General features: G+C 46.0%; 1 protein-coding gene across 2 annotated transcripts in view; it reads left to right on the forward strand.

Moving 5' to 3' along the window:
• Positions 1 to 12273, forward strand: part of GLYR1 (glyoxylate reductase 1 homolog) — a 36421-nt gene that overhangs the window by 16812 nt on the left and 7336 nt on the right. The window contains exons 6-12 of one of the 2 annotated variants that reach the window (XM_082671691.1): positions 356 to 442; positions 1360 to 1416; positions 2364 to 2414; positions 2504 to 2577; positions 5613 to 5712; positions 10745 to 10855; positions 11550 to 11651. In XM_082671691.1, coding sequence (XP_082527817.1) covers positions 356 to 442; positions 1360 to 1416; positions 2364 to 2414; positions 2504 to 2577; positions 5613 to 5712; positions 10745 to 10855; positions 11550 to 11651 — 582 coding nt within the window. The remainder of the gene's footprint in view (positions 1 to 355; positions 443 to 1359; positions 1417 to 2363; positions 2415 to 2503; positions 2578 to 5612; positions 5713 to 10744; positions 10856 to 11549; positions 11652 to 12273) is intronic. The other variant, XM_082671692.1, reaches the window with a different exon arrangement.

The following is a 12273-nucleotide window of genomic DNA, read 5'->3' on the forward strand; positions in this document are numbered from 1 at the left end:
TCATTATTTGCCATAAGGAATTTTCTCTGTGACCTGCTGACCACACTACAGACCACAATCGGGCTTTCCCGTTACCTCCATCCTTATGAAATTTTGGCACAGGAACACATTTGTTACTTCTAGAACAGAGAAGAAGAAAGGCTCCCTCTGTGTTGACAGGAACTTGACCTGTTTCTCCCGATGAACAGTCATCAGAGCCATGCCTGGGGGGAGACCGCGGAGCTGGCAGGGCTAGTTCGGGGTGGAGTGTGACTAAAGGGAGCAAAACAGTGAAGAGGTGCTCCCAGAGTTAGGCAGGAAGACACCTGCTCCTGAGGTGCCACGGCATTTTGACGATCTGCCTTTCCCTCTGTAGGACCTCACCATCCCCGAGTCTAGTACTGTGAAGGGGATGATGGCCGGACCCATGGCTGCGTTTAAATGGCAACCAACCGTGAGCGAGGTAATAACCTCTCCCGTGGACCAGGAGAAGCCCGGCCTCAGAGCTGGTTTCCTGGCCTGACTGTGTGATGTGCTCTTCCTTTCCCCCACTTTTCTTGTGTATGAGACTTTTTTTTTTCTAATTGCCAAACAGTACAGAAGTGAATGAGTTAAAAAGCACAGGTCTCCACCCTGGGGCATCCTGACTGTTAAGCTTGATGTAACTCACTCCAAACCCTTTGGTGCACCCACTTAACCATCATTTACATAATCACATACCCATGTTACAGTTTTTACTTTCGGGAGTAGTGTTGGTTTTCACAAAAGTGGGATCATTCTGCAGATTTTTTCCACTTGGTACTTTATAAACACCCTTTCACTGTATATACAGCTTTGATGTTTGGTAGCTGCACACTACCTTATCCTTGGGGTGGATGCACCGTCCCGCTGTTGCTGGGCCTACTTAGGAAAAGCCTTGACGGTCCTGCAGTTGTTGCCTCCTCATTTCTTTTAATACTGGTCCTCAGTGAGTCAAGACACTCAAGGGTCTGGCACCAGGCACAAGTGGGCCAAAATCCTAAGATCAGAAAAGTTTGAGAACTTGGTTTGGTCTGCTGGGTCATCCGAAGTGACTGGTGAATGCTGGATTTAAAAAATAGTATGCTTTTAAAATATTATTCCAGTGTTTGGGAATAATTTATCCACCAACCTGGCAGAAACGTTCATTCTTTTCCACTTGAAACCAGTTTTCCTCCAGGTAGAATGGGCATCGTTTATGAAAGGCTTAGACCAGCAGTGGGAGAAGAGTTTCCAGGCAGTTGTGAGAATGAGCCCAGCTCCCAGAGGTGTTTCAGCCAGAGGAGAAGCTGGTTCTCAGGTAGAAGGAGGTGACCTGTGTTGGAAGATAACTTGTTTTATTAAATCATTTTCTGGTTTCAGCCTGTTAAAGATGCAGACCCTCATTTCCATCACTTCCTGCTCAGCCAAACCGAGAAGGTAAGTTGTTCTTTGAGGTTCTTCATCCTTGGTCAGGAGCTGGCCTGAGGGGAGAGTCCTGCTCCTTTGGAACCTCACGCTAGTCTGAAAAGTTAGTCTGTACCTGTACTGCTGCCCAGAGCAACTAGTTAAGTTTAAAAGTTACATAGAGGACCACTCGTGAATCAGGCACTGTTAAGATTAAAAATGGGGCTTCCCTGGTGGCGCAGTGGTTGAGAGTCTGCCTGCCGATGCAGGGGACACGGGTTCGTGCCCCAATCTGGGAAGATCCCACATGCCGCGGAGCGGCTGGGCCCGTGAGCCATGGCTGCTGAGCCTGCGCGTCCGGAGCCTGTGCTCCGCAACGAGAGAGGCCACAACAGTGAGAGGCCTGTGTATCGCAAAAAAAAAAATATTAAAAATGAACCCAAAAAAGCTTTTAAAACTTAGTGGCTGTGTGGTTGAGATATTTGCAGTTGCCTTCAGAGTCTAGGATGGAATTGAAATTTCAGGAGCTGTCGACCACCCACAAGGTAGCCAGTGCTGCTGGATGAAGGCAGTCTCCATGAGCCCTGGGAGTGTGGGGGTAGTTTCCCCAAGTGTCTACAGGGCTGTCGGTTAGGCTGAGCCCTGATAGGATCTGCTGATGGTATGTGACCTTGGAGTTGGACAGATCTGTATTCCAAGCCTAGTTATACTGACCAGGTCTGTAATTCTGGGCACATGACCTAACACCTCTGATTTTCAACGTCATGATCAGCAAAAGCATCTTGTAGAGCTGCGTGAGAGCTGAATGAAGTGACGCAAGTTAACTTTTCATGTGTGGTTTGGAATTCAGTAAGGTTGGACACCAAATAAGTTTTTGATGTTAACTTCCCGCTTTGGGCCTAACCTTAATAGGGAAATCGTAATGAAGACTGGTTAAATGTTCAGTTTAATAAGTGGTTTTCTCATTTCTTCTTTATTAGCCAGCTGTCTGTTACCAGGCAATCACAAAGAAATTGAAAATATGTGAAGAGGTATGTATGTTCCATGCCTCCTCATTTTTATTTTCATTGGGGCCTCACATGGGCAGGCTGACCTGACGACTTGTGCTTCCTTTCCCTAGGAGACTGGGTCCACCTCCATCCAGGCAGCAGACAGCACGGCTGTGAATGGCAGCATCACACCCACAGACAAAAAGTAGGACCTTTGATGAAGAGGCTTCCTGTGCCTCTGGTTCTGCTGGGGCCAGAGGGTGACCTCAAGGTGGCTTGTTAAGGGTTGTGTCCCAACCGTTGCTGGGACTAAATGGAAAGAGAAAGGGAAAGTTGTAATTCTTACGACTTGCCTAGGAGTAATTTGACTTGTGGGAGACAGAAGCTGCCCTATAAATGTACTGTGGATTTGGCTTCGTGCTCACCGGTGAGTCTCCAAGCAGGGAACGCTTGGATCAGTGGTTCTTAGACTTTCCTGTGTCTCAGAATCACCTTGGGGAATTCCCTGGTGGTCCAGTGGTTAGGACTCCGAGCTCTCACTGTCAGGGACCCAGGTTTGATCCCTAGTCGGGCAAGTAAGATCCCACAAGCCTTGCAGCGTGGCCAAAAAAATAAATAAATAAAACAGCTAACTTAAAAAAAAAAAAAGAATCACCTGGAAGGCCTCTCGTAAAGCACCGATTGCTTGACTCCACCCGTAGGGTTTCTTGATCAGTAGGTCTGGGGTGGACAAATTCCCAGATAGCTGCTGGTGCTCATCAGGAGACCATGCTTTAAGAACCACTGTCCTTGGCCCTGGTGGGGGCAAAAGATGAAGGCAGCCCGTTGTCCTGCCTTCCCTGGCTCTCCCTGCTGTCGCCTCCCTGTCCTTCCTGTGCACCTGCCTGCTGCTCTCCGCCCCACCCAGACAGGTGGGGGACTTGACTGTGGTCCCCAGGCCTTAGCTTGCATCCACACTTGCCTTTGCCTCAATTCTGACAGCTAGTTGTATTGTTGGAAAGGGTTCTTGAAGAAGGAGCATTCTCTTGAAGTACGTAGCTAAGTCTGAATCTCCCATCTGAGTCTTCTATAGGGTTCTTTCTCAGACTAAAAACAGTGTCTTTTACATTATTCATCACTTTTTGTACTGTTAAAGTCACTTGTTCTGTCAGTTATATTTAGTGAACTTCCTTAGTGGAGTGAAGGAGCTAGAGGCATGTTATATGCTAATAAAAAGAGGAATGGGTATTGCCCATTAAATTAATGAGGATTTTGTTGGCTTTTTTAAAAAATCCAGCTCTAGGCCAAGGACAGAGTCCAGTGTTTTCTCCCATCAGTCAAACCCTTTTTTAACATGAGTGTAAAGCCAACTACAGAGCAGACCAGCTGCCTCGTACCCAGTCCACCTGGTCCACATTTTCCATCTTGCCTCAGGGACACCATGAGGGACTGTCAGTTGCTGTGTTTAAAATGCATAAACTTTATCCCCAGGTCCTCTAGGTGTCCTGAAACACCAAGAAAAGGAAAGAGAATTAGTATGTCATGATTTAGAATCATAGGGAAAACTTGTACTACCCAGATAGCTGTGAATGACAAAAGATACCTCCTTGTTTTTAAGCTTTGGCTTGAAACTTAATGGTCAAGGGTGCCATTTGGTGAGGAAGGTGGTGGTGGGTTCCATTTTCAGCATTTGATTCAAATGACTGAGAGCAGGCTGGGACAGAGAGTATGAGAGTGCATATTCCAGCAATGATAGCGGAACCTCTGAGCCAGTTTGAAAAGGTGGCTGCAGATATGACTTGCAGGAGACTGAAAATACTGAAAGGATAACACAGGTCAAAGTGAAGAAGCTGCAGAGGATCTTAGAGCTGAGAGAAACACAAGCTGAAAACAAGAACATGAGGTAATAAATGAAGAAAGAGGACTTCCCTGGTGGCGCAGTGGTTAAGAATCCGCCTGCCAATGCAGGGGACACGGGTTCAAGCCCTGGTCCGGGGAGATCCTACATGCCGTGGAGCAACTGAGCCCGTGCGCCTTAGAGCCCGCGAGCCACAACTACTGAGCCCACGTGCCACAACTACTGAAGCCTGCGCCCTCTAGGGCCCACGTGCTGCAACTACTGAGCCCATGTGCTGCAACTACTGAAGCCCACGCACCTAGAGCCCATGCTCCACAAGAGAAGCCACCGCAGTGAGAAGCCCGCGCTGCAACAAAGAGTAGCCCTGGCTCAAAGCAACTAGAGAAAGCCCACGTGCAGCAACGAAGTCCCAACGCAGCCAAAAAATTAATTAAATGAAGAAAGAGGCATTGTTTAGCCATGTCTCATGCAAGGAGAGTTACAGAAGTGCAAGAACCAAGAAGAGACATTTGGGCAAGGTAAAATCATCTATAAAAGCATGTAGCAGCTTGTAGCTCCCAAGTTCTAGGGGTTGTAGGAAGGAGCAAGCTGTAGGAAGTGAAGGTAAGCCAAACATACTGTCCACCTGAGTACTTCAGATTCAGAAGGATCATAATGGGCCTGCAGTTAGAAGGCGTGGTGGAGAGAAGGACAGGCCAGGGTAGAGAAGCAACAGGAGGAAAGAGGTTCAGGAGAAGAATCCATGCACTGGGAAAGAAAGATTGGTTCCAAAGCTCAGGTGAGGCTTTGAAGAAGCGAGGCAAGGCCTGTCCCTGCTGACGGCACGAAGAGTGCAAAGGTGGTGCAGGGCGTGGAGCTGGGAAGGGGAGGTGAGCACCAGGATGCTGACTCCTGCAGTTGAGGAAGGTGGCTGGCTCCGTACTTACTTCTCCTGTTAACTTGTCATGGATCCCAAGGTGCTTTAAATTGGCATCTCAAGACCTATGACTCGAGGTGGCTGATCAGGAACTGTTGCAGGATCTGAAGATAAATGTCTGCCTTCTCACTGTAATGGAATTGTAAGCTCAGACCTTCTATCAAAGCAACAAGGAAATGATTTGGAAGATTTGCCATAAACCATATGAGTCATACTTCTTGCAGTGGCAGTTGAGGATTTTAAAATGCCTGTTTAAACTTATGAACACTTTTGAACAGTGGCATGATAAGAAAAGGCACGCTTTGCCTGCACTACCGCTGGCTCTGCAGTGGTGGTGTCAGCACACCACAGAGCAGCGTTCCTGGTGGTCTGAGGTGAGGCTCCCCAGGTTTATGAGGAAGCAGAGCCTGTGTGGCATTCAGGATCTCACCCTGTCCTCCCCCACCCCACCCCCCACCTTGAACTGATCAGTCTCTCTCTTTTTCAGGATAGGATTTTTGGGCCTTGGCCTCATGGGAAGTGGCATCGTCTCCAACTTGCTAAAAATGGGTCACACGGTGACTGTCTGGAACCGGACTGCAGAGAAAGTAAGCATTCATAGTGGTGCTTGTTGGGTGGGGTGGGACAGAGCCTTGACCCTTGGGGTAACTAAGGATAGGACTCTCCCTCCTGTCTCTCTTCATCGTTCTGCATGCCATGGAGTAGAAGCCAAGCTCTTAGTTCAGGCAGGTGGGGGTGTAGATACACCAGTGTAGGACGTTATCATAAAAACTGAACATTTAAAACACCCAGGGATATAAAATGAAGTGGAAATTTTCCCTCTCTGCCATTACCTGAAATAAGTAATAGGAAAAAAACCTGTCAGGTTTTTCCATGCACATGCAAGAGTGTGTGTGTGTGTGTGTGTGTGTGTGTGTGTGTGTGTGTGTGTGTGTGTGTGTGTGTGTGTGTGTGTGTGTAATCATTGATATGGAGAGTGTGTATCAACAGATCTGCTTCGTCCTTGTTAATGGCTGCACTATGTTCTGTGTTTGGATTGTATTAACAGCACCGTGCCGTAGAACATTCTGTGGTGAAAGAGATGTCCTATATCTGCACTGGCCTGTGTGGTAGCCACTGGCCACATGTGACTCTTGAACACTTGATTCATGGCTAGTAGACTGAAGAATTTTAAATTTTGTTTCACTTAAAAATAAACAGTCTCCTGTGGCTAGTGGCTACCATATGGGACAGGACAGGTTTAGAAGTTCTTAACCTCAGGTGGTCCATGGATTCAAGGGGTCTGTGCATGCCCTGAAATGGAATTCCAAGTCTTTTGTAATGGAAAGAGGCCAGGCTCCCATCAAGTTCCCATCCAGGAAAAGGTAAAGAACCGTAGTCTAGGACTTACCTGGTGGCGCAGTGGTTAAGAAACCACCTGCCAACACAAGGGACCTAGGTTCAATCCCTGGTCCGGGAAGATCCCACATGCTGCGGAACAACTAAGCCCATGCGCCACAACTACTGAGCCTGTGCTCTGGAGCCCACGAGCCACAACTACCGAAGCCTGTGTGCCTGGAGCCCGTGCTCTGCAACAAGGGAAGCTACCACAATGAGAAGCCCGTGCACCACAACGAAGAGTAGCCCCCACTCGACGCAACTAGAGAAAGCCCACGCGCAGCAATGAAGACCCAACACAGCCAAATAAAATAATTAATAAATAAATAAATAAAATTAAAGAAATAAAGAACCATAGTCTAAGTACCAGAAAATTAAAGCAGTGTATTTGCCAGGAACGAAGAGACCAAGAAAGAACCAGCCTCTTGAGGAACAAGGTGTGGCTAAGCATATATTTGTGAAATGATGGGGTGAGCATCCCATGTGTGTAGCAAGGTGAGAGCTGGAATGAAGGGAGGTAGTAGAGCTGGTGGATTTGAATAAACAAAAATGTTCTAGGCAAAGTAAGAAGTTCACTTTGTTAAAACCGCCCTTTTCAAGAATAATAAGGAACTGGTTGGAGAGTTGAGGGAGCCTGGGAGAAAGGGCACTGAAAGCCATGCTAAGAGATGTGGGCTTCAGGTGCTGGGCATTGGGTAGGTGCTGTGGGGCCCTGAGTCAGGAGTGAGATCTCAGAGGCCCTTTCAGCAGATATTTCTGATTCAAGGCCAGGGTAACCAGGAAATCTAGACATGCATACTTGCAGAACATCGGTAGAATCTAAGGGTTTGCATTATAAGTATGTTCCCATTTGATAGAAGTGCCTCGGGTCATCCTGTTTTCTTGATTGGAAAGCTTAATTGTTATAAACGTGGCCATTCTTTCCAGATTAATTTATGGGAAGACAGTAGAGCAAAGCAATTATGAACTTGGGCTTGGAATCAGACAGCTCTGCTGCTTACCCTCATTTCTTTCAAAAGGAAAAACCAGAAGAAAACAAAATTATTAACATAGATCTTTTTAAGTCTGTCTTTTTAAGGAAAAAGGTGAATTTTTTTTTAATAAATTTATTTTTTTTTATTTTTGGCTGCGTTGGGTTTTCATTGCTGCACACAGGCTTTCTTTTAGTTGCAGTGAGCGGGGGCTACTCTTCATTGCAGTGCGCAGACTTCTCTTTGCAGTGGCTTCTCTTGTTACGGAGCACAGGCTCTAGGTGCACAGGCTTCAGTAGTTGTGGCTCACGTGCTCTAGAGCTCAGGCTCAGTAGTTGTGGTGCATGGGCTTAGTTGCTCCGTGGTATGGAGGATCTTCCCGGACCAGGGCTCAGACCCATGTCCCCTGCATTGGCGGGCAGATTCTTTTTATTATTTATTTATTTATTTATTTTTGGCTGAGTTGGGTCTTTGTTACTACATGCAGGCTTTCTCTAGTTATGGCGAACAGGGGCTACTCTTTGTTGTGGTGCGCGGGCTTCTCATTGCGGTGGCTTCTCTTGTTGCGGAGCATGGGCTCTAGGCATGCGGGCTTCAGTAGTTGTGGCTCACAGGCTCTAGAGCGTAGGCGCAGTAGTTGTGGTGAACAGGCTTAGTTGCTCTGTGGCATGTGGGATCTTCCCCGACCAGGGCTTGAACCGCTGTCTCCTACATTGGCAGGTGGATTCTTAACCACTGCACCACCAGGGAAACCCAAGATGAATATTTTTTTTAATTAGTTTTTATTGGAGTATAGTTGTTTTACAATGTTGTATTAGTTTCTGCTGTACAGCAAAGTGAATCAGCTGTACCTATACATATATCCTCTCTTTTCGGATTTCTTTCCCATTTAGGTCACCACAGAGCATTGAGTATAGTTCCCTGTGCTATACAGTAGGTTCTCATTAGCTGTTTGTTTTATACATAGTAGTGTATATATGTTAGTCCCATTCTCCCAATTCATCCCAGCCACCCCATGAATAGTTTTTGATAATACTCCTCACAACAAAAAATAAACGAAAAAAAATTGAAAAGTATGCCAACTCGTTTTTTTTTTATTTTTTGGAATTTAAAAATTTTGTATTTCTAAAAATTTCCCACTACCCTAACAATTTTTATGTATTTTTCCCTAGTTTTTGTGGGGGGTTTTGGGGGTTTTGTTTGTTTGGTTTTGGTTTTTTTGAAGTATAGTTGATTTACATTGGTAGGTTAGTTTCAGGTGTACAGCATAGTGATTCAGTATTTTTATGGGTTATATTTCATTTAAAGTTATTATAAAATGATGGCTATATTTTTCTATGCTGCACAATATATCCTTGTAGCTTATTTAGTTTATATATAGCAGTTTGTACTGTCCCCTACTCCTATTTTGCCCCTCTCCGATTCCCTCTCCTCACTGGTAACCACTAATTTGTTCTATGAGTCTGTTTCTTTTATTTATATTCATCTATTTGTTTGTTTTTTAGGTTCCATATATAAGTGATAGTGTAGCGTATTTGTCTTTCTCTGTCTGACTTATTTCACTAAGCATAATACCCTCTAGGTCCATCCATGTTGTTACAAATGGCAGAATTTCATTCTTTTTATGACTGAGTAATATTCTTCCGTGTGTGTGTCTGTGTGTGTACCACATCTTCTTTATTCATTCATCTGTTGATGGACACTTAGGTTGCTTCCATATTTTGGCTATTGTAATGCTGCTATGAACATTTGGGGTGTGTGTATCTTTTCAAATTAGTGTTTTTGTTTTCTTTAGGTATAAAACCAGGAGTGGAATTTCTTGTTAAACAAATAGTATAGTAATGATTTAAAGATTTTTAAATAGCTCACAAAGAGGAAACAATTAATAAACAGAGGTATTAAAGAGATTCAGTAATCAGGAGTAATCAGAATATATCAAGCAGAAAGTGGCCATTTTTGGCTTGTTAAATCATCTAGTAGGACAAGTTTTTAATGTATTTATGTGTACTTATTTGTTGTTTTTAAAAAATGTGCTCTGTGTTGGTGATTTGAGACTTTGCCAGAGATCGTTATAAATGGACACAGCCTTATTCGAAAGCCATTTGTCTACATTTTTTAAAACCATTTTTGGAGCCTGTTATATTCTACTTACAGAGATCTAAATTCAAAAAATAGAAGAGATGGATATTTGTTGGGCTCATTTATAATTAAAATCAGGCCAGATATTGAACTGCAGGAGATCCATTAGGTAAACTCAGGTATATATCTCAGTGGAGTATCCTGCAGCCATGCGTTATAAACAGTAATTATGAAACTCTATAATATTGATAGATGTAATCATATAAAATGTTAAAAATTAGATGCAAAATAATAGGTCCAAATTATTCTAAATAATTTTTTGAAATGCCTTTAGAAAAAGGAAATACAGGGCTTCTCTGGTGGCGCAGTGGTTGAGAGTCTGCCTGCCGATGCAGGGGACACGGGTTTGTGCCCCGCTCCGGGAGGATCTCATATGCCGCAGAGCGGCTGGGCCCGTGAGCCATGGCCGCTGAGCCTGTGCGTCCAGAGCCTGTGCTCCGCAACGGGAGAGGCCACAACAATGAGAGGCCCGTGTACCGCAAAAAAAAAGAAAAGAAAGAAAAAGGAAATACAGCAAAATGTTAATGATGTATTTTGTTATGAGATGTTCTAGTGATTTTAATTTTCAGAAAAGAAAAATTAGTGCCTGTAGACCCCCCCGCCAGAAACAATTCAGTACGGAATGGCAACCTGTTAGCCCAAGCCCTGCTTCCCCAGCTCACAGGGCACTGGGTAGATTTCACCACAGCCAAGACAGCGACAGCCACAAAGAGCGGCAGACAAGTACTATTCACATCCTGTTCTTCATTCAGAAAACCTTCAGCAGACGTTTGTTTTGTGCCTCCTGTGAAGTAGAACATGGAACATCCTCCTAGGCAAGACTGGGGACTTCCCTGGCAGTCCAGTGGTTAAGACTCTGCGCTTCCACTGTAGGGGCGTGGGTTCAATCCCTGGTCAGGGAACTAAGGTCTCACATGAGTGTGGCCAAAAAAAAAAAACCACAAGACTGTGCTTAAGGGGCTTCCGTCCACTTTCCTGAGCAGTCAGACTGCCCGCTGGGGTCCCTGGCTCACAGTCTCAGCCTCTTGCCTTGGAAGGCCACTCCGGAGGACTGAGCACTGCATCTCTGGCCTGGCTGGTGTGTGTGTTGTGCACTGCCTGCAGCTCACATTAGGATCTGTGACTTTTGCAGTGTGATTTGTTCATCCAGGAGGGGGCCCGCCTAGGAAGAACCCCCGCTGAAGTCGTTTCAACTTGTGACATCACGTTTGCCTGCGTGTCGGATCCAAAGGCAGCCAAGGACGTAAGGATCCCCTCCCTCCCCTCAGCGTCTCAGGTTGTGGCCGGGAAAACTGGCTGGCCTCCTCCCCTTCTCCCCTGAGCACTGAGTGAGTGTTTGCATTGGGGGAGGGGTGGGGCGGTGGATTTCCCATTTGGGGGCCGTCTCCCATTGTGAAGGGTGTTTGCATAGATTGAATACAGACTTCCTTTAATTCAGAACAAAGAATGAAACTGATGAGGGTCCCTGAGGTCTGTGCTGAAATGTGAAATGGTTCCTGACAGGCTAATGTATTCCTGTTGAGCTGGAAGCTTTGGTGTGCCTGTGGTCCATGTGACAAGTTCCTATGTTTAGCTATCGCTGTATTTGTATGCTTTAAAAGTTCAAGTGCAGTAGTCATCTTGTTAAACTCATGACTGGACTAATCCAAGTAAATCCAAAGAAGCCAAAAAAAATAAATAGTGAGGTTCCATCTTTTCAATGGGAGGTTTTTAATAAAAAGAAACACACATGTTCTTTTTGAAGATAAATGGGAGCATACCATAAATTCTCCTCTTTCCCTTGCTTAATTACATGCTCTTCCCTTTTGAGCCTTAATATTTAGCTTCTATTGGGGAAATGAGCCAAAAAATCAGCAGGACGCTGACCTTAGGTCTAAGGGACTCCTGGGTGTCTGGCTGGGAGCCTGGGCTATTGCTTCTCCCTTGTGTCCCCACAGCTGGTGCTGGGCCCCAGTGGTGTGCTGCAAGGGATCCGCCCCGGGAAGTGCTACGTGGACATGTCAACGGTGGATGCTGACACAGTCACCGAGCTGGCCCAGGTAGCGGCCTCATTCGGGCTGGCCCTCCAGCATCCTTTCAGTTGGAGCCCAAGACCCAGGCTAACCATGCCGAAGAGTGGGCAACTTAGTTACTCTAGAGCCAAAGCCAGAGACTTTGGGACTAGCCTGTCTTCACTCTCTGCCTTCAGATCTACAGCTAGTCTGAGTGGCTGTGAAAGGAGACTTGTTTCCTGGCTGGGATGGGCATTGGGTCCTATAGCTGCCAGCCTCTCAGAAGCAAATCTAGGCTGCCAGCAGGGCCTTTTTGAGTTAAGCAGCTTTCTACAGATACTAGCAGAGTATTCCACCACGCTGAGCCAGTGGGCCCAAGTGAGGGGGTGGTGATTTGTGGCCCATGTGCATTCTACGGGTGGCTAAAATCAAGGTAGGACAGTGTCTTTAGGAAGTGTGGTCAACCACGCCATTGGCATTGTCATGTTGGTTATAGTCTTTGGTCTTTGTGAGAAATTCCGAGTAAATGGGAGCCTATGAGGACACCCCAGCTTCTCTCTGTCTACTGCATGTGATTCAGGCACCTGGTGGAGGACAGTCTGCTGACCCTCCCATTGTCAGTCCAGCACCTTGGTACGGGCATCAGCTTTGGGGCCTCGGCGTGGAGGGT

Source organism: Grampus griseus (assembly GCF_964374135.1).
Source record: "Grampus griseus genome assembly, chromosome: 14".
NCBI lineage: Eukaryota > Metazoa > Chordata > Mammalia > Artiodactyla > Delphinidae > Grampus > Grampus griseus.